Genomic DNA, 20,003 nt, shown 5'->3' with positions numbered 1-20,003 from the left:
CAGCTCCGCTACCTCCAGCTCCACCTCCTGTTTTTTACTCAATGCCACTGTCTCTAATCCATACAACATCGCAGGTCTCACCACAGTCCTATAAACTTTCCCTTTCATTCTTGCAGATACTCTTCTATCACAAATCACTCCTGTCACTCTTCTCCACCCACTCCACCCTGCCTGCACTCTTTTCTTTACTTCCCTAACACACTCTCCATTACTTTGCACTGTTGACCCCAGGTACCTGAACTCCTCCACCTTCTCCACCTCTTCTCCCTGCAACCGCATCACTCCACTGCCCTCCCTCTCATTCACACACATGTACTCTGTCTTACTCCTACTGACTTTCATTCCCTTTCTCTCCAGCGCATATCTCCACCTCTCCAGGCTCTTCTCAACCTGCTCTCCACTCTCACCACAAATCACAATATCATCTGCAAACATCATAGTCCAGGGAGACTCCTGTCTGACCTCGTCCGTCAACCTGTCCATCACCACTGCAAACAGGAAAGGGCTCAGGGCCGATCCTTGATGCAGTCCAACCTTCACCCTGAACCAGTCTGTCGTACCTACTGCACACTTTACTGCCGTCACACTGTCCTCATACATGTCCTGCACCACCCTCACATACTTCTCTGACACACCTGACTTCCTCATACAATACCACAACTCCTCTCTCGGCACCCTGTCGTACGCTTTCTCTAAATCCACAAATACACAATGAAGCTCCTTCTGTCCTTCTCTATACTTCTCCATCAACATCCTCAAAGCAAATAAGGCATCTGTGGTGCTCTTCCTCGGCATGAAACCATACTGTTGCTCACAGATGGTCACCTCTTCTCTCAGCCTGGCTTCCACTACTCTTTCCCATAACTTCATGGTGTGACTGATCAACTTAATTCCCCTGTAGTTACTGCAGGTCTGCACATCTCCCTTATGCTTAAAGATCGGTACCAGCACACTCCTTCTCCATTCCTCAGGCATCCTCTCCCCTTCCAGAATCCTGTTAAACAATCTGGTTAAAAACTCCACTGCCATCTCTCCTAAACATCTCCACGCTTCTACCGGTATGTCATCTGGTCCAACCGACTTTCCATTCTTCATCCTCTTAATCGCTGCTCTCACTTCCTCCTTACTAATCCTATCTACATCCTGCTTCACCAACTCCACATCCTCCAACCTTCTCTCTCTCTGATTTTCCTCATTCATCAGCTGCTCAAAATACTCCCTCCATCTTCTCAACACACTCTCCTTACTAGTCAACACATTTCCCTCTCCATCCTTTATTGCTCTAACTTGCAGTACATCCTTCCCAGCTCGGTCCCTCTGCTTGGCCAATCGGTATAAATCCTTTTCTCCTTCCTTAGTGTCCAACCTCTTATACAGTTCCTCATATGCCTTTTCCTTGGCTTTCGCCACATCCCTTTTAACCTGCTGCCGCATCTCCTTGTACTCCTGCCTACTCTTCTCATCACTCTGTCGATCCCACTTCTGTTTTGCCAATCTCTTTCCCCTAATGCTCTCCTGCACTTCCTCATTCCACCACCACGTCTCCTTGTCTTGCTTTCTATTTCCAGATGTCACACCAAGTACTTTTCTAGCTGCCTCCCTCATCACTCCTGCAGTAGTTGCCCAATCATCCGGCACCTCTTCACCACCACCAAGCCCCTGTCTGACCTCTTCCCTGAACCTCACACTACACTCTTCCTCCTTCAGTTTCCACCATCTTATTCTTCTTTCAAACCTTACTTTCCTCCTCTTCTTCTTCGCCTCCAAAACCATCCTACAGACCACCATCCGATGCTGTCTAGCTACACTGTCCCCCGCCAACACCTTACAGTCTCCAATCTCCTTCAGGTTGCATCTCCTACACAGAAGATAATCCACCTGTGTGCACCTTCCTCCACTCTTATACGTCACCCTATGATCCTCCTTCTTCTTAAAATACGTGTTCACCACTGCCATTTCCATCCTTTTAGCAAAATCTACCACCATCTGCCCTTCCACATTCCTCTCCTTAAAACCATACCTACCCATCACCTCCTCATCACCTCTGTTCCCTTCACCTACATGCCCATTAAAGTCTGCCCCAATCACCAATCGTTCTTTCCTAGGTACACCATCTACCACTTCATCTAATTCACTCCAGAATCTTTCTTTCTCCTCCATCTCACAGCCAACTTGTGGAGCATAGGCACTGATGACATTTATCATCATCCCTTCAACTTCCACCTTCACGATCATCACCCTATCAGAAACTCTCTTCACCTCCACTACACTCTTACTGTACGCTTCCTTCAGAATCACCCCTACACCATTTCTCTTTCCATCCACACCATGATAAAACAGTTTAAACCCACCTCCAATGTTCCTGGCCTTTCTCCCTTTCCACTTGGTCTCCTGAACACACAACACATCTACCTTTCTCCTCTCCATCATATCAGCTATCTCTCTCCCTTTACCCGTCATAGTACCAACATTTAAAGTACCAACCCGAACCTCTACTCTCCTACACTGCTCCTTTTCCTGCCGTCTCTGTAGATGCCTTCCTCCTCTCCTTCTCCTCCTTCTCCTCCTTCGGCCAACAGTAGCCCAATTTCCACCGGTACCCTGTCGGCTAACGATACCTGTGGCGGTCGTTGTTAACCCGGGCCTCGACCGATCCGGTATGAAATTCTCATTTGTGATCCGCATATTTGATTTGGCACATGTTTTACGCTGGATGCCCTTCCTAACGCAACCCTCCCCATTTACCCGGGCTTGGGACCGGCACTAAGAGTACACTGGCTTGTGCCCCCCTAATGGCTGGGTTGACCCCAGGTACCTAAACTCCCGCAACTTCTCCACCTCTTCTCCCTGCAACTGCACCACTCCACTGCCCTCCCTCTCATTCACACACATGTACTCTGTCTTACTCCTACTGACTTTCATTCCCCTTCTCTCCAACATGTACCTCCACCTCTCCAGGCTCTTCTCAACCTGCTCCCTACTCCCACCACAAATCACAATATCATCTGCAAACATCATAGTCTAAGGAGACTCCTGTTTTACCTCATCCATCAGGAAAGGGCTGTAAGCCGATCCTTGATGCAGTCCCAACTCCACCTTAAACCAGTCTGACGTTCCTAATGCACACTTCACTGCTATCACACTGTCCTCATACATGTCCTGCACCACCCTCACATACTTCTCTGACACACCTGACTTCATCATACAATACCACATCTCCTCTCTCAGCATCCTGTCATACGCTTTCTCTAAATCCACAAACACACAATGCAACTCCTTCTGACCTTCAATATACATATCCATCAACATTCTCAAAGCAAATAATGTGTCCGTGGTGCTCTTTCTCGGCATGAAGATAATGAGGATATTGAGCTTCATTTATCAAAGCATGGAAAAAATAGGTGGAAATGGTATCTTTTTCTTTTAATATTCCATTTGTGTGCAGGATAGTCAGCGTCCCACCGTCCTATATAAGGCATTTTTTAAAATTATTCTCAAAATGTTAATTTTCTTTTGCGTTTCGTAAGCGATTCTTTCCAGATGTGCAGGAGGCAATACAAAAATTATTGAAGTGCCAGCAGTGGCAGGCTGTCAGGGCTAACAAGGCATTCTCTGCTGGCCTAAACACTATCAGAATCAATGACTTATATTTTTTAATATTTTCTTCCTATTATTATGTATTCGATTATTCCCAAAAGTCTAGTCTCTTCGTTTCATAGTTTTTCTTTCAGTTGTGCTCCTTCCAGTAATGTCTATGTTATAGTTTCTATCCACTCAGATTTCAGCCATCACATCATGTGTTACCAGGGTCAGGAAGTACAGGTACCTGGAGCGTAAAGTGCATGCTGTTTGAAGCTATAGCTCTAACCAGTCATACTTCAAGTTACCAGTACCGAGGGCCATCTAGCAGGCATAAAATAAACAGAAAGAAATGCTCAAAAATTCATGGAAACCCCAGAGGAAGTTTTTTCGATTAATAAATGATGTTTCTGCTAGAGATTACGTACGCGTTGCAGATGTGTCAGCAGTAAAAGGAGACTTTGATTGAATTTTGTTAATTATGTTTCCTGCTTTAATAATGGCATTCATTCTTGCTGTATACTTGTCTGTGATGCAACAATTTTGCTTTTCTGTATAATATAGATGGTTTCAATATCTGTGTCATCATAATAATGATATTAAGAGGTTGAATGATTCAGGTTTGACACCATGGAAGGCTTAGGTGTAAAATGCATTGCCTGCCACTAAGATTGGAAACCATCTCTTGAAGCCAACAGTAGCACATGAACTGTGCATCAGTAACTTCCTGAAATGTGTTTCCAAGGCTGAGCAGCTACACACCAGCCAGCCAGCACACTCACTATTTGCAATGCCAAACGTCATCTGGTGTGGTGTAAAATACACTGTCACCGGCATCTGTGCAATGGAAATATATTCTCTGAAGTGATGAATGCTACCTACTAGAATAAATAGTGCCAACAGTAAATTTCGGTAGAGGAAGATAAAGGTCTAGGGCCATATTTCAGTGTTTGGGCTAGGCGCTTAGTTCTAGTGAAGGGTAATCTTAATGCATTTTAGAAAACCGTATGCTTCCAGCTTTGAGGCAAGAGTTGTTGGAAGACCTTTTTCTATTCCTGCATGCCATGAAACAGGTTCATAAAGCCACTGCTTGATGAGTATAGTGTGCACAGTGCTCGGACTTAAAAAGAAAAAACACCTGACCTGCATTGCACAGCATTGCATTTCACATTTCGATACCAGGGAAGAGAGAAGAGCAATCACACTAATTAAAATGTTAAATAAACTACATAAATAGCAATGCTTTTTTTATTAGAGACATACATAAAAACATGCCAAAGAGGTTTATGACATTAAGCCGAGATGATCAAAGGCACTAGACAAGGTTGAGTAAAAAAATTTGTTCAGGACTCTGTCCAGAATCTAGGACTCAACACACATTCTGTGGGTGAGGAGCTGCCACTCCTGGGACCCTGAGCCAGCCTCAGTTTAAAGTAAGTCTGTAAACCCTAGTTTCTGGTTGTACAGCTTTGCCAAGGGTCATATGAGTATGCGAAGCCACACTAGTGGCCTTACAGATTTAGAGGCAGTAACATGAACACAAGCCATGGCAATTGTCACATTAACTACTGTAAAGGGACCAGATATCTGGGCTGGTTGCTGAATGTAGTGACGATTGTTTCTGCTTTAAGACAAACCTGTTAAAACTGGGTTTCAAACTAATTTTTCAAGTTTATTGAAGACAAGGTTAAAGAGAAGTCCAGCATGAGTAAACTAGAGGTAAAAATCCTATTATTCCCCAGAGATAAAAATAAATAAATAATAATAAATAAATAAAAAAATCAGCACTTACATGCAAGGCTTTGTTTTTCTTCCTGTAGAAAAGTGTGAAAGGTACCTTCTAATAAATAAAGAGCCTTTCTTGACAAAGCTTTCTGCTTATTGGCTTACCTAAATAATAATAAAAATCTCTATGGTCACACACTGTGGGTAATAATGAGGTAATCATTAGAGCACTAGAAATTATGTTTCCAAACTGGCCAAGAAAACCATTTGTGTAATTTCCTCATTACCAAGCAATCTTGATCATCCAGTATATAAATTAAATGAAAGCAGAAAAACAGGCAAAAAAAATTCAAAACTATTGAATTGTTCAACTATTTGGAAGAACACAAAACTGTCTTGAGATAAGCATGAATAGAACAGTCTTTCAAAGCAGCAATCATTCTAGTGATCATTATGCAAGTGACTCATTGTGATTAATGCTGCAGGTGAGTTTATAAAGCTAGAGAAATACCTGCCAATGTGCACTGACCATCAGTTATTGTAAACAGTCTGATGGATTGAGAGGATTATAATGCTGCATAAACACCGCATAATTGCATTATAAAGAACTTTAAAACTGTGGAGGGATGTATAAGAGAGCTAAAGTATATACACATTAGTAATCGGGACTGGACAATATAGTACCGGCCTAAAACAGTGGAACAGCATCAAGCGGATCCACTCAGGTATTTTATTTTGTGAAAATGTCTGATTAAGAGCCAGATTCTGATGGGAAAAATGTAATTGATAAAGTCTATAGTAAAATACATGCAGTAGAGATATACTGCATAAAAATTCACGCTTTATAAGACATTGAGCAAAAACAAAAATGTTAAAATGTAAAAGTTTAACTTGGAAAGCTCTTTACCATAATAATAATAATAATAATAATAATAATAAATAAAAAAACGTTTGGCACAAGTGGTTATTAACAGAAACGATACCAGGATGGCCAAGGTTCAATCAAATCATTTATTTTCAACAAACGAGTCATGTTGAACACTGAACAAAATTATTGATCAACTAATTGATCAGAGTAGTTTGCCATCTGGTTTTATTGCAGATTCATTATACCCTTACCAAGGGTTGAGCTCATTGCTTCAAAAACAATGTGTATCCCTGCAATTTTTGTCATGATTTTAAGAAATATGTTGTACTTTTCAAGTTAAGCTAGCTGAAGCCATTCCAATTTCTTTTTTTCTTTTTTTATTGACATTAAAGGCACATTGGTATGAAAGTAGCAGAGCACACAGTGTTTGCAAGTCTGCAGCAAAATGACTTTCACTGCCTTTAGAAAATGTTATGAAAATGAAACAAACCAGATTTAATTTAAAGGGAGGGAAGAATTACCATGAGTTCAATATAACTACATCTTAAATTAACTGACGTTTATGAATGTGAATGATCTTCAAAACAAAGAATCACTCATATTTTTCAATGTGATCTCACTAAACAAACACTTAGCAACATTGTACATGGACTGAAATAACTATATACAGACATGCAGATAATGCACATATACTGTCAGAGAGAGAGAGAGCGAGAGAGAGAGAGCGAGAGAGAGAGAAATAATGGGGCTAGAAACAATCATACAAGCGGGAGGCAGGGAAAAGAAAAAAAAAAAAAAGAAAAAAACTCTACATTCCCAAAGGCTCTTGAAATGAAACTGTTTGTGTCCAGTAAGGCAAACAACATCGAAAGGAATGGTAAGGAGTACATTTCCAGCATTTAAACATTGTCTTTAAATAAAGAGAGGCGAACTCTCTACTGCCACTTTTCAACTGTGGCATGACGCGAAATAAACATCTTTATTTCTTTGATATTTGAATAATTATCTAAGCAAATATATTTATTATACTTTTATTCTTTCTTATCAAAGATGTCTAAAAATAGATTTGCTTCTCTCTCATGGAAATCACATACACAGGATAAACTGAGAACAATGTAACATATGGAATGTTGGTGGCTGCATTGTTTAGCACGAGAAAGAGAGATGTACACACCGCATGTCCATCACAAAAAAAAAAAAACCCAAAACAAATGAAAGTGTGATGATGAAAAGCCTTAAAGATATTTGCACATCTTGGCCGATAAACCTTCTGGTAGGAAAAAATGATCAAGTCAAATAAATAGATGCATACATGATAAAAAAAAAAGTATAATTTATTCTTTAAGTCACATAAAGCTTTTTTTTTTTTTGTAACTGCCAAACAAGTTTCTGACTTGCTTTCTAACCTGCACTGCTTAGTGCTCTGACTCCTATACACACTGTGCAATAACCAGCCCAGGTACTCTGAGCTATCATTTACAAATCTAGTTTGCAAATTCTTGTTGGTAGCAGCACATTACAAACAGGACATCTATTGAATTATCTTTTTTATTTAAGAAAACCAAAGAGCCCCCTTTTCACTCCAATGATCAGAAAACTTCAGTACTGAAAATAAAGTTGTTCTGACATTTTTTTTTTTTTACTCACAGTGGGGGCAATGAAAACCAAAAGCCATTAGAGCTGTTTTCTCAGTCTAGACAGACATACGGCAGGATATTCAACTTGGTCTCATCACCATGAGAATCCAAAGATATACAATCTGTCCAATCAAACCAGTTTCCCTTGGTGTCATAACAGCCGTTTACTCCTGGCCAATGCTCTTTGTCTATTCTGCAAAGATCTTCATGTGTCACCTCTCGACTCACACCCGGTAGTTCAGTGGTCAAGCCACTAGGGACTAAAACATGAGTCTTTCTTAATTCTCTAACAGCGTTCTCCTCTTGTTTCAAATACTCAGTCATGAAAAAGTGTGCACCATGAGTCTGAGCTCCAGAGGACGTTAGAACATTGCTCTGAAGACTAAGGTATGACTGAATGATCTCGTTTCGAGATAGCTCTTTCCAGTTTGTTTGCTGAAAAGGATTTTGAGCAGTCGTGGGTGGCTTCTGTTGGGGGGTCTCAATCCTTGGGGGTTCGAAAATTGGTGGTCCCTGGCATTCCTCCTCCTGGTGGGATTCCTTTGGAGTGAGGGGTTTGATTTGTCTCGTCACTGGGTCAAAAGTCAATCTGCGCTCCTTTAAGCGCACAGGCTTCGTCCTGTCCTCTGAGGCCTTGCCTTGAAGATTCACCATGTAGTCCCTGGACCTGTACTTCTTTCGTTTTTTGTTCAAGGTCACACTTTCTGAACCAGCTTTAGAAACCTCAGGTGAGAAATTGTGTCTGGACAGTTCTGAAGGCTCCTGTGCTGTACTGTTAAGATGTGATTCAGAGGTTCTCGCAATAGACCTGTTGAAGGGAACCTGGTCCTCTAGATCCAGAGTTAGACGACCATCAGCGTGAGACATTTGATTTGGAGAGGTTAAAGGCAAAAGAGAGGGCACTTGGGCAGAATTATGAGATGGGCTCAACAAAGTCCCTTTTGATGCATAAGCTGAAGACCTCTTAGCCACTGTCTCCCGAGCTACACTACATGGACTTAATGAGAATTGGGGGCTACTGACTGAATTTTTTTCACCTCCATCTCCTTCTCTTCTTGACTGCTGCTGTAACACTGAAGTTTTGAGTAAAGATGAAGTGCTGGGGAGTCTGGTAAGCCCTGGAGAACTTGGATGAGGCTTAACAGCATTAACAGGGATTTTGTTTTGTTTGTCATTGTCAAGATGTTCTGGGCAGGTTCTATCAGAAGGTGCATCATCTTGTTTTTCTATGAAAGGCTCAGAGATGCCACTATATCCATTTGATGGCGGGGTGGAAGAAAATGTGTGTCCATATGTGAATGTTTTGTGCATTTTACTGGGCGGATGTGGACTATCCCTTTGGTCCCCCCTGTGTTTTCGGTTTCTAGACTTTTCCGCTGTAGCCAAGTAAGTATTGTGAATATCAATTCTGTTTTTAAGCTCTGGAGATTTTTTGCTGGGTGGGGGAACAGCTGGAGGTGTGTCCGTTCGGCATGGATGAGAACTGCCATTGGCTGAGCCTGGGGTGCCCTGCACTCCTCGAGAAGAAGCATCATTCTGGCTGGGCTCAATCAGTTTCTGCCAGTTTCGAAGGAGCTTTTTGGCACGTTTAGCAAGGTCTTCATCTTTCGTCTTCTTCCTGACATCATTAATAAGCTTTCCCAAGCGGGTTTCCTGCATTTAAAGAAAGAAATTGTAATTACTAAAAATGCAAAAGTGTAAATCACATTACCATCACATGAGCAATGATTCTAAATATAACCAAAGCTAATTTTCTGATTTACAATTTAAAATTTAGTTAGAGAAAAAAAAGTTTCACAATCTTCTCATTTATACAGCCAAACAGTTAAGGGCTTTGCATCAAAGGCTCTGCAGCGGAAGCTCGGTGGTCCTGGTAATTAAACAATGACAACCACTGAGCTACCCTAATGCTTTAACACTTTTTTTTAAACATTAATTCAATGTTCCAAAACAAATGTTCAGGCTTTTAACAATTTTAATAGAACAGATTTATCATAAAGTATATAATAATGACTGAAGCCATACAATGTAAAGGAATGTGCATTATACATTTTGTCATTGCACAATGAATAGCCCAGATATCTAAGAAAGTTACTCTCTACTCCGATAACCTTTTTAAGGTTACTTTTACCAAGATACTTTCATGATGTAAAAAAACTAGTGCAAATCAAAGTCATCTGATCATCAGTCAATTTGACTTGTATACAAAATATTACATTTCCAACAATTATAATTTGTTATAAATAAATGGATGCTGCATTCAAGAGGCAATGTGGCCAACACAGCTTTAATGTATTTGTACAGTCACTACATCACTAGGGGGTAAAAAGCATTTTAAACAACAACAAAACAAATAAGAGCACTAGTGGGTGCAAATAACAAAAAAAAAAAAAAAAAAAAGACTGTGGGTGTAAATACCAGTCATCATCATTGCTGTTTTCTTGTCAGTCATACCCAGTACCAAAATGTGTGATGATACCAAACATCCCATTTTAAAGCTTTTAATAACAGTGATAGTCGTTCATGCACATATACAAATGTTTTGCAAACAGTATTCACAGAGGCCAGTAGGGAATATACCAACCTCAAGTGCTTCTTTAGTGATTGGATATTTCTCCAAATTGGTGATAACATCAAGGACTGCAACCATGTTACATATCTGTTGGGGAGAAAAGATCTGTGTTTTTGTTACGACAAAATAGACAGGTTTTTTTAAAAGCTGAATAAATGTAAGCTCCTGTTATGTTCTATGGCATGTATAGAGTACAGGACATCTAAAAAGAAAACGACCATATACACTATATTTTTAACATTTATTTAGAAATAAGTGATCAAAATTAGAAAGCATTTAAAAAAAAAAATAATTTAACCAACTATACACAATAGTTTAATGAGAGTGGTTGGTATACAAAGTATTCTTATTTAAGCCTGACTAAAAATGCTGTTGTGATGCTGAATTAGCAATACTCCAAGTTAAAGAGCTTGACTGCTGTAACTGCCAGGGTTAGTCTATGATCTGTTTTTCACCACCTCGCAATTCTCACTTTTTCCCCCCTTGCAATTGCAACATTATTTCTTACAATAAAAAAAAATTTTTTTTAGCCACCCCTTCTGCAGTGCCTGAAAGCTTTACACATTGAAAATTAAATGGGCTACAAATCAATTAAATCACATGGTATCAAACTAAGCCTCCGATCCATGGAGAGAACTCTCTCTAACAATCAGCCCTGGAGGAAGCTGAACAAGACAGATGGATCAGAGGAGCCTCGTTCATACACCAACAGGTTCAAACTTTAGGCCGACAACATGGATACCGGTGGATGCACCAGAAATGTTGGATGTTTATTAGAAATCAAGTCAGAATTGTGAGGATTAAAGTTGCAATTATGTAATGAAAAAGTAGAGATTTATTTTTATGATTTTTGATTTATATATTTGTATTTGCATTTTAATGTGATATGGCAATTAAATGCATTAAATGGGTTCTTGTAGGCAATTTCAGCAAAAAAGTGTAACTTTCAAAAAAGGAAACAAATTATTTGTTCATTGAGCATTGCGCTTTAATAAAGAAAAAGTACTTCTTATCCGATTACTTAATTAAACGGTCGAATGATTGGTAGAATACTCGATTACTAAAATAATCGATAGCTAAAGCCCTAGTTGCAGCCACTCCAACAAAATTATTTTTAAAGCCCACAGTTGGACAAACAACTAAAAATATCTGATTAATCGATTATCAAAATAATCGTTAGTTGCAGCCCTAATTCTAACAGTACAAATTGTAGTGATCATAAGCTTTATCCACTGTCACAATTAAGAGGGGGTCCTAGGAAAGGTTTCTCCCCTGTAAGGGGTCCCTGCCACCCCCCCCCCCAAAAAAAAGAACCCATCTATGTGCTCTGCATTATTATCAGATCTAGTTCAGACAGCTTTACAAGCAGGAAAACTAAAGGGGTTCTTTGACAATGGAAAACCAGGTTAACAATCATTAGATGTTTTGAAGAAAGAATTTAACAAATTTCAACAATTTGTTGATCTTTTTTTTTTTTGCCAGTGCATCGATAAACACAGCAGAAAAACTCAAGTTCAGTTTCAGTAGGAACAGTGTTGTTGATTTGCCAGTTCATCAAAGTCTGGGGTAAGTTTTGTTGTGGCAATTCTCAGGATAGATCCAAGGTGTTTGTCAGAAACGGTCGCAGTTTTTAAAGAGTATCAGATTAAGCTCTCTTAAGAGAAGAAGAACGTATTGCACGCAAACAACATCAATGGAGCTGAAGTGCGACATCTTTAGGGGAAACGTGGGATCAATAAACCCAACTTGGTGTGTGGCCCGCGGGCCGTAGTTTGCCCGTGTCTGGGCTAGATCCACCCTGTAGGCTATATTAGCGACTCACAGATCTAGCATTGAATCAAACAAGCAGCAATTGTTTTTGGCACTATAACTTTAACTATAAAACTCTATGTATACACATTAACATGGGATTCTGCAGAAGGTTAAATCTTGGCCAGATTCGCTAAACAAAAGTTGGCCTTTTTCTAGAAAGTCAAACAAAACTATTGCCATTTGCTTTAAACCAGTCCTTACAAAACAGTTCTTTCAGCTAACCAACAGTTTTGAAAATGCACATGGTAAGTTTTCGAAACACAAAACCTTTTCTCTATACATTACTATTTGGGGATTGGTTTCTGCTGACTCATTATTCCACATCTCTAAATGTGCTTTTGTCACATGATTAATTAGCAATGGTCATTTGAACAAGACACAGAATCAGTATAGATACCTGTCAAACTGTTCTTCAGGGTTTAAACTATATGGAAGATTGGTCAAGTCAAATTTCATGACAACTTTGCATTAAATATAGCAGTTTCATATAACTGATGTTCGGAACAAACTGCTCCACATTGATAGTTCACTCTACCTAAACAAACCAAGAAGGAGGTGCAAACTAAGGAACCGTGAATGTTTATTACAGCTCACACAATGTAAGCAGTATTCTATGCTAAACATACTATATTATATAACATGGGTTAAACCGAGAACCATTTTCCGAACAAATCAAATTTACGAATTTGAAAGGACTCTTGAAACTGACTGGCTGATTAATTATTAGAATTTTTTTTTTAATACTTGTTTCTAAGAAGTGTTAATAGCCATGAAAGCACTGATTGCTGGTGATTCAATATTGGATAATTTCAAGCATCTGATTTTGAAGAGTGTATGCCAAGCAACGGTATAGTAAGTAAAAGACATTTGGTGCATCTGCTACCTAATAATTAGCAGCTACTTATTTTCTATTTACCAAAGATAACCTAATCTTCTATTTAACTTTTGTTCCCCTAGACACAAAAGCAAAGTCTTTCACTAATCACAAATTTCCAGGCTGAACATCAGGAGCATCCATGACTGCTGCCATCTTAGTTAAAGCTAACTGATAAGGTCATCCGAATCAGTCAGTAAGTGCAGTCATAGTGTCTGTGTATGGCCAAGGGGAATTCAGGAATGAATCTGCAATTGGGCACGTCTCTTCAAACCTCAGGTGTTTTTAAAAGAACCTGATACTTGAAGAGCTCAGCTGCATCAACAGGGAGAATGTGATCATGGGCTAACTTTAAATGAGCGAACTCGCCAGGGTGACAATGGGTGAAATTTGGAATTGTTGATTGCGGGCCCCCGATAGGACGTCTCTGGACATACAGTACTCTGAGGCCGCCCTATCGAAGAAGGATATAGCAGATTATAAACGGTATCAGGCTATGGGCTTGCCTTGTAGGCATGTGTGTCTGCTTCTGACTAAGGATCTCTAAGTGGCGCTTGGGTTCCGCAGGGAGTAGGCTGTGGAATATAGGGCACTGGCTTGGGCACCACTGCTACAGGTGGTCTATAAATGGTTCTGGGTAATGGGACTGGAGTCTCATTCACCTGCCTTGGTTGAGGACTGCTGCTCTACTGTTAAATTCTGCATATCCTTATAAAGGATCCGTAATTGTTGGACTTCCTCCTGAAGGGCCATCTGAGCTTCACGTGGTTGCCTATTTTTCCTCTTCAGATCTTGAAGCTTCGACTTGTGCCTAATGGGTGTGGGTGCAGCCTCATTCTCTTGCAACAAAGGCGGTGTGGTAAACCACGGTCTACCCAGGTGTTTGTCAACATCTAAATAAGAAGCACTCATAGCTCCAGCGGCTGCATCAATGTCATTACCATGTGGACTTGAAGGAAGAGAATCACTAAGATCGGGGGGTAATACACTAGATTCATCTCTTATTGTGCTTTGCTGTGACTCCTCTTCTTGTCCATGTGAACGCTGCGTAGGATATTGCACCTCATACTCTTTAAGATAGGCTGGGGCCTTGGTTCTGCGTCGTTGGCGAAGGCTCTTGCAGGAAGGTTGCTCTGACATCCTATCCCTGTTGTAAGCACACTATCCGGCTCGAAGGACCAAATGTTAGAAAGTTTATCCGGTGTACGCTGATCAGGAGATTGTACTCAGTGTTTTACTGTTTTGGAAAAAAACACGGTACAGGATTCAGAATACTTAAACTTTACTACGTTTAGGGATTTAATCGTTTGTGGTGCAATTCTTGCTGCGATTGAATGATGACTGCTGCTCAGTGTTCTGGCCTTTTAAGCTCTTGGTGGAGGACGGTGCACTGTGATGTCACGGAGGTAACTTATCATGAATTGTAAACTGAATCTCCCTCTAGTGGTGAAGCGTGAAAATACAACTGAAGGGGAATGCTTTCCTACAACACTTCAGTAAAATACTTTCAGCTGAGCTCATTACAATGATATTAGTGATTTGGAACACAAAAATAAGTGGCAGAAAATCTTAGTCTTATGCCCATGAACGTTTTAGTTTCAATGTGGGTGTGTATGCTGCCCATCCAATACTGTTTAAACCTTGATAAAAATCTGATGGTAGACACCTACACAGTCGCCTGTGCGGAACTGTGTGTTCACAGATACTGACAGCAGTATAAAAAAGCCCTTACATGCCCAACATGACAGTGATGTAGGGCTGAAACAATTGCTTGAGTAATTCAAATACAAAATTATATAATTAATAAAAAAAAATTATTATTAATATTAGATGCCTCAATGTTGCATATAGACTATTTAACTACACATGGAGTACTGTTTTTACACAGACTATTATACCTGATGCACCACCCACTAAACTCTGGACAGGTAAACACTGAAGACACTGCAAAATGAAAAAAATGGAGGAACAGGGAGGTAAAAAAGCAAGGGGCGAGAAGAAGATTCAGGCCAAAGAAAATGACAATGTTTCCTAAGTTTGGGATCATTTTATATATTTGTATTTTGATGTAATATGGCAATTAAGTGCACTAAATGGGTTTAGTTTTACAAATATTTTTGTATGCTTTGTTTGGCCCGATTCTTCTATACAACACAGAAGTAGCATCATGTATGTTGTATAGAAGCTTGTTTCCACCACGTTAAAAAAAAAAAAAAAAAAAAAAATAGTTTGCCTAACTCAGCCTTTTTTTTCTTCCAATTCCGACTTTTTTCCTTGCAATTTAAAGTTTATTTCTAGTAAACATACAACATTCCTGGTGCATCCATGTTGTTGGCCCAAAGTTTGAAGCCGTTGGTCTCCTTTGCTTCATCCTAGGCAAACATGGGGCAGGCTTTCATAGGGTTTTCCTGTCCAGATCGCTCCAGAGTTTAGCAGGTGGTGAGTAAGTAATAATGATTCATGGGGAACCACAGCGCTCCATGTGTAGTTAAATAGACTAAACCAGGGGTCACCAACCTTTTTGAAACTGAGAGCTACTTCTTGGGTAACGATTAATGTGAAGGGCTACCAGTTTGATACACACAAGTCGAAATAACATACAAGTTCTGAAATAACAAATTTGCTCAATTTACCTTTAATTCTATGTTATTAATAATAATTAATGATATTCATCTATATCTAGTCATCTATATTTAATTTTCAAATTCACACCAATGCAAGTGTGATTTAAAAAAGAATAAAATTAATTTGAACAAAATTAATTTGATGCAGCTCACTGGTAAGTGGCACTATGGTGAGCTATTTTTAGAAAAAATGTTGGTGACCCCTGGACTAAAGAAAGCATTGAGGCAAAAAAATAAAAAAAAATAAAAAAAATCTATTTGATTTACTCAACGAATCGTTTCAACCCCAGTTACAATACCCAATTACTAAAATAATCGATCGCTGCATCCCCACCGTAATGTCCTCTACATCAGATTATAATTTTTGTGTAAAAATGTCACGTGAAAGTAGGGCATAACCAAACAGTGATATCAGTATTTGAATACTGGTCCTTTAAGAGGTTAACAATTTGACTGTCCTAAATCAGGAACAGTATAATGGTGGCAGGAGATGGCCATTAGATTTCTTGGCTTTCGACTATTTTAACACTTAAAACTGTTCTCAGGGGTTACACTTCACGCAGTACATTACAATAATAGTACTTTCGCCAATCTGACCAACACAGACATCTGTAGGCCTTCTCCAATCTCCAACGCACACAATTGTATAGGATATCACTTTATGCTACAAAATTACAATTTCATAATTATTAAACATAAGAGGCCAAAACACAAAAAGTGAACAAAGAGTAGTCAACTGAACCATGACATGGCCTGCACAGAGCAATGAACACATTTGGGATGAAGTGCACACAGACTGGCCACCAGGCCTTGTCACACTAAATCCTGTGCCAAAAACTCTCAACAAAAAAAATCTAATGAATGACCTTTTCTTTTCTTTAATGTTTTGTTTATCTCATGGCAAAGTTTCAATAAGGATAGGATCAGTATATCTAGCAGTCCATGTATCAATCAAAAAATAATATATTTATATTACATACTTGCTTATATTTAGAAAGCAAGACTTCATATATTACACACACACTTCACAAAATCTGCTGTTTAATAATAAATTTTTAATAACTAGCTAATTATTTCTCTAGTGCACATTAAAAATGTCACCCAGTTTCGCACGTTGTTATTTTAGCTTATATAAAGATTAGCATCCGGTCACTCATTTGATCGGTCAACCAGAGTTTCTGGAGTAGAAATATCTCCTATAACCCCAATGGGAAGCGGTTACTACAGTAGCGTTATAGCCAAATATATAATATTAATAAATTACAGAATCTACAGATCAGAGTTTAATGAGGTAAATACACATCAATTACATCAGTTTGCTTGCCAGTTTGGTGCTAGCAAATACTGGCACTGACCTGTAATAATTTTCATCTTGCTGTCTTTATTAGAATTCTGGTTGGTGAAATAGTTCCCGATATTTCAAATGTAAACTCACAATTAGGGACAAATCAACATCGCTCAAACCTACAGCCTACCAACGGGTGCCAAATTTCTTTTTTGTTTTTCTTTATATTGATACTTTTACAAGTTCACATTGCTGAGACTCATTTGCTCTTCAAACCAGGACTGTGAAATATGATACCAAAGGAGACAGAAAAAACATGAATAGATATTTTCTTTATCACCAATGTCTCAAAAAAACATTTTTCGAATTTTCCAATTTACATCACCATGTTGAAGTGACAGCGGTGTGCTGTAACAAAACAAGTAAGGAGGAGCATGACAGACCAAAATGAACCAAACCTCTGTATTATGGTGTGCTTTGTGATGCAGATTGTATAATTGATTATGATTTTAAATATAATTAAGGGAAGGGCATATAGAAAGTTTGGGTTTTATTTTAGTGGGTTTCAATGGAATTTACAGTTGGAAAGTTTTTCTTAAAGACCTATAATGTGTACGCAGCTAGTGTGGACTGAACTGACTTGAAAATGAAAAATAAATTTTATGCTGCACACTGTGAGAATAGGACTTCACTCACTAGATCAGGGCCTCTGTCCTGATGTGTGACAAGAAACACATTTATGTTTACACACAAGAAAAAGTGGCTTAATTGTCAGGCATTGTGCAAATACACACAGCAATGTTCTTCAGTCTGCAAAGAAGTAACAAACAAGGATGAATTAGATGCAATTACATGCAATGTGGAGATAAAATTCACACAAAATATGCTTTAAAAATAAATAAATAACAGTTAATTAATATTAGTTAATATAAATGTTTAGTAGTATTATTATTATTTATTATAATTATTATTATTATATTAGGGCTTCAGGTCTCCGAGATTTGTTTGCTGTCAGAGCAGAATCAGGCAGGTAAATAGGCTGAATATGGTAAATAACCCCTGGACACCAAGGTGTCAAGGTGTGTGTCTCCTGGTGTTCCTTAGAAATGCTCTGATTCCACAAGAACCTCTGAACAAAGCTTGAAAGGCCTGATTATGAACGAATGACTATATTTATAGAAAAATTTGTGTTTATAAAATATACATGAAATATTGCAATCACTAATCCTATTAACCGCAACTGAGCAGATCCTATATGAAACACACACTTGAATCACGAGACTTTAGAGCTGTCAATTTAATCAGAAGCTGACTGCTAAAGAAATCTTTTATAAGGCAACAAATCCAGATGAAGGAACTTTGTGAAAGACTTTGCAGGCAGGTTAATTATATGTTACAAAAATGTTTAACAGGTGTAAACAGAATAAAAGGGCCAATCACAATCAAGTTATGCTGTGGAGATTTAATTTAAGTGATCAAATACAGTGTGTATATATAAACACAAACTCATGGGTTAAATCGAGTATCATATTTATATCACACCATAATCTAGCATCAGTAAACAGGGTAAATACAGCACTGGCATGAATAACAAAACCTGGATTTTCTTTTAATCTCTTCCGTATGGAGTCCTACATGGCAGGACAGATGGGTGTCAAAGTAGGACAGCTAGTTAGCAGATAATCTACTATCCGAGTCTCACATAGCACAATCTAACAAAACTTAAATGAGAGACTTCGTCGACACTTTGTGTAAGTAAATTGTGTAAGTATTTTTTTTTATAAGCAGCCCAGACAGAATAAGCTTCGACTTGTGCTTAATGTGTAGGGAACACCGTGACTAGCTGGCATCAATGGCCTGCTTAACATTTAATTATGCTGATGATTACTTACCTACAAAATCTCATTATTCTATATTTCTGTAAACTGTGTTAGAGTGTCACGTTTTAGTTGCTTTTACAACTAGCCTAATTGTTACTTGACTTGAGAAGCTAACTGGTGACCTGTTTCGGAGGATGCAGTTAGCAGAGTTAGCGCTAGCTAATGTTAATTATTGTCTAACTTAAAGACTAAGCATAAAAACTACAAGTGTGTTAGTAAATAGGAAAACAGTGTAAATGAGCAGTTATTAGTCAAAGATGCTGTGTGTGAAAGCTTAGGGCGATGAAAGTAAGTGTAGTAAGCAGGCTTAAGGAGACGAACAACTTCGTCGCTGAACTTCAGCTAGCAGTTAGCCGGATGCTTCAACAGATTAACCGGCCATTTTATTTTACAATAAACCGAGTCACTACTGACACCGCTGTAGTGTTCGTCGCATTTACGCAATTGTCTGTAATTGCATTTTCAGAAAATCGAACAACTATGAAGTCAGAGCTTTAAAAAAGGCAAAACAACAAAAGTCCGGCTAGCTAGCTAGCGCGCTACTCACATTGCTCTGGCTGTCGATGGCCTGCAGCAGCCGCTCTCTCATCTGCTGCGGGGTTGCGGAGGCCGTTGTCATTGCCTGGTCGGTGCGAAGCGGCCGACGGGGGAAAATCCTCCGAGATAAAGGGTGCGCACACTGCACAAACTACAGCTCTTTGTGGAGATTCGAGGCGTATCCTATCCGCATGTTTGTTATATGACTGTTAGTTGAAGAACTCTTCAATCATGTCTGCCGAATAAGGAGGATTTAGCCAGCGCTCGTGTCCGCTCGCTTCATCGCGCTCCGAGCCTCCCCGATTTCATCAAGCGAATTGGAGCAAAACGTCCCCCCCACCACCACCCAATGCATTATGGGAAATCTGAGCTCTGAAAAACGTCATTACGCAAACGCGCGCGCGCATGCACGTCGAGTACTTTTGCTCAACGTAACGCTGCGTCCCGTGGCGGTGTTCCAAATGGCGTAGTGTGTAGTGTACATTCTTCTCGTGAACCCACCAGTTCAGGCTACATACATACACAGAGATCCTCGCTTACAAGAAAGCCACTAGTGATGGTACACACCCTAAATGTACCTGGGCGATCCCCTGCTTTTTTTTTTGGTCAC

The 20,003-nt window shown here is 39.3% G+C and overlaps 1 protein-coding gene and 1 long non-coding RNA gene across 2 annotated transcripts in view; one reads left to right on the top strand and one right to left on the bottom strand.

Moving 5' to 3' along the window:
* Window positions 1–20,003, top strand: part of LOC310717781 — a 296,978-nt gene that overhangs the window by 209,922 nt on the left and 67,053 nt on the right. The window lies entirely within an intron of this gene.
* crsp7 (cofactor required for Sp1 transcriptional activation, subunit 7) lies at window positions 6,302–19,912 on the bottom strand. Its single transcript, XM_083525792.1, has 3 exons — window positions 19,404–19,912; window positions 10,394–10,468; window positions 6,302–9,462 (listed from the first exon to the last, which is right to left on the bottom strand). The coding sequence occupies exons 1-3, from the start codon at window positions 19,473–19,475 to the stop codon at window positions 7,861–7,863; spliced, it is 1,749 nt and encodes a 582-aa protein (XP_083381918.1). The 5' UTR covers window positions 19,476–19,912; the 3' UTR covers window positions 6,302–7,860.

Source organism: Silurus aristotelis, assembly GCF_946808225.1.
Source record: "Silurus aristotelis genome assembly, chromosome: 22".
NCBI lineage: Eukaryota > Metazoa > Chordata > Actinopteri > Siluriformes > Siluridae > Silurus > Silurus aristotelis.
The sequence above is the reverse complement of the archived record's forward strand: the minus strand, read 5'-3'. Positions and strand labels throughout refer to the sequence as shown.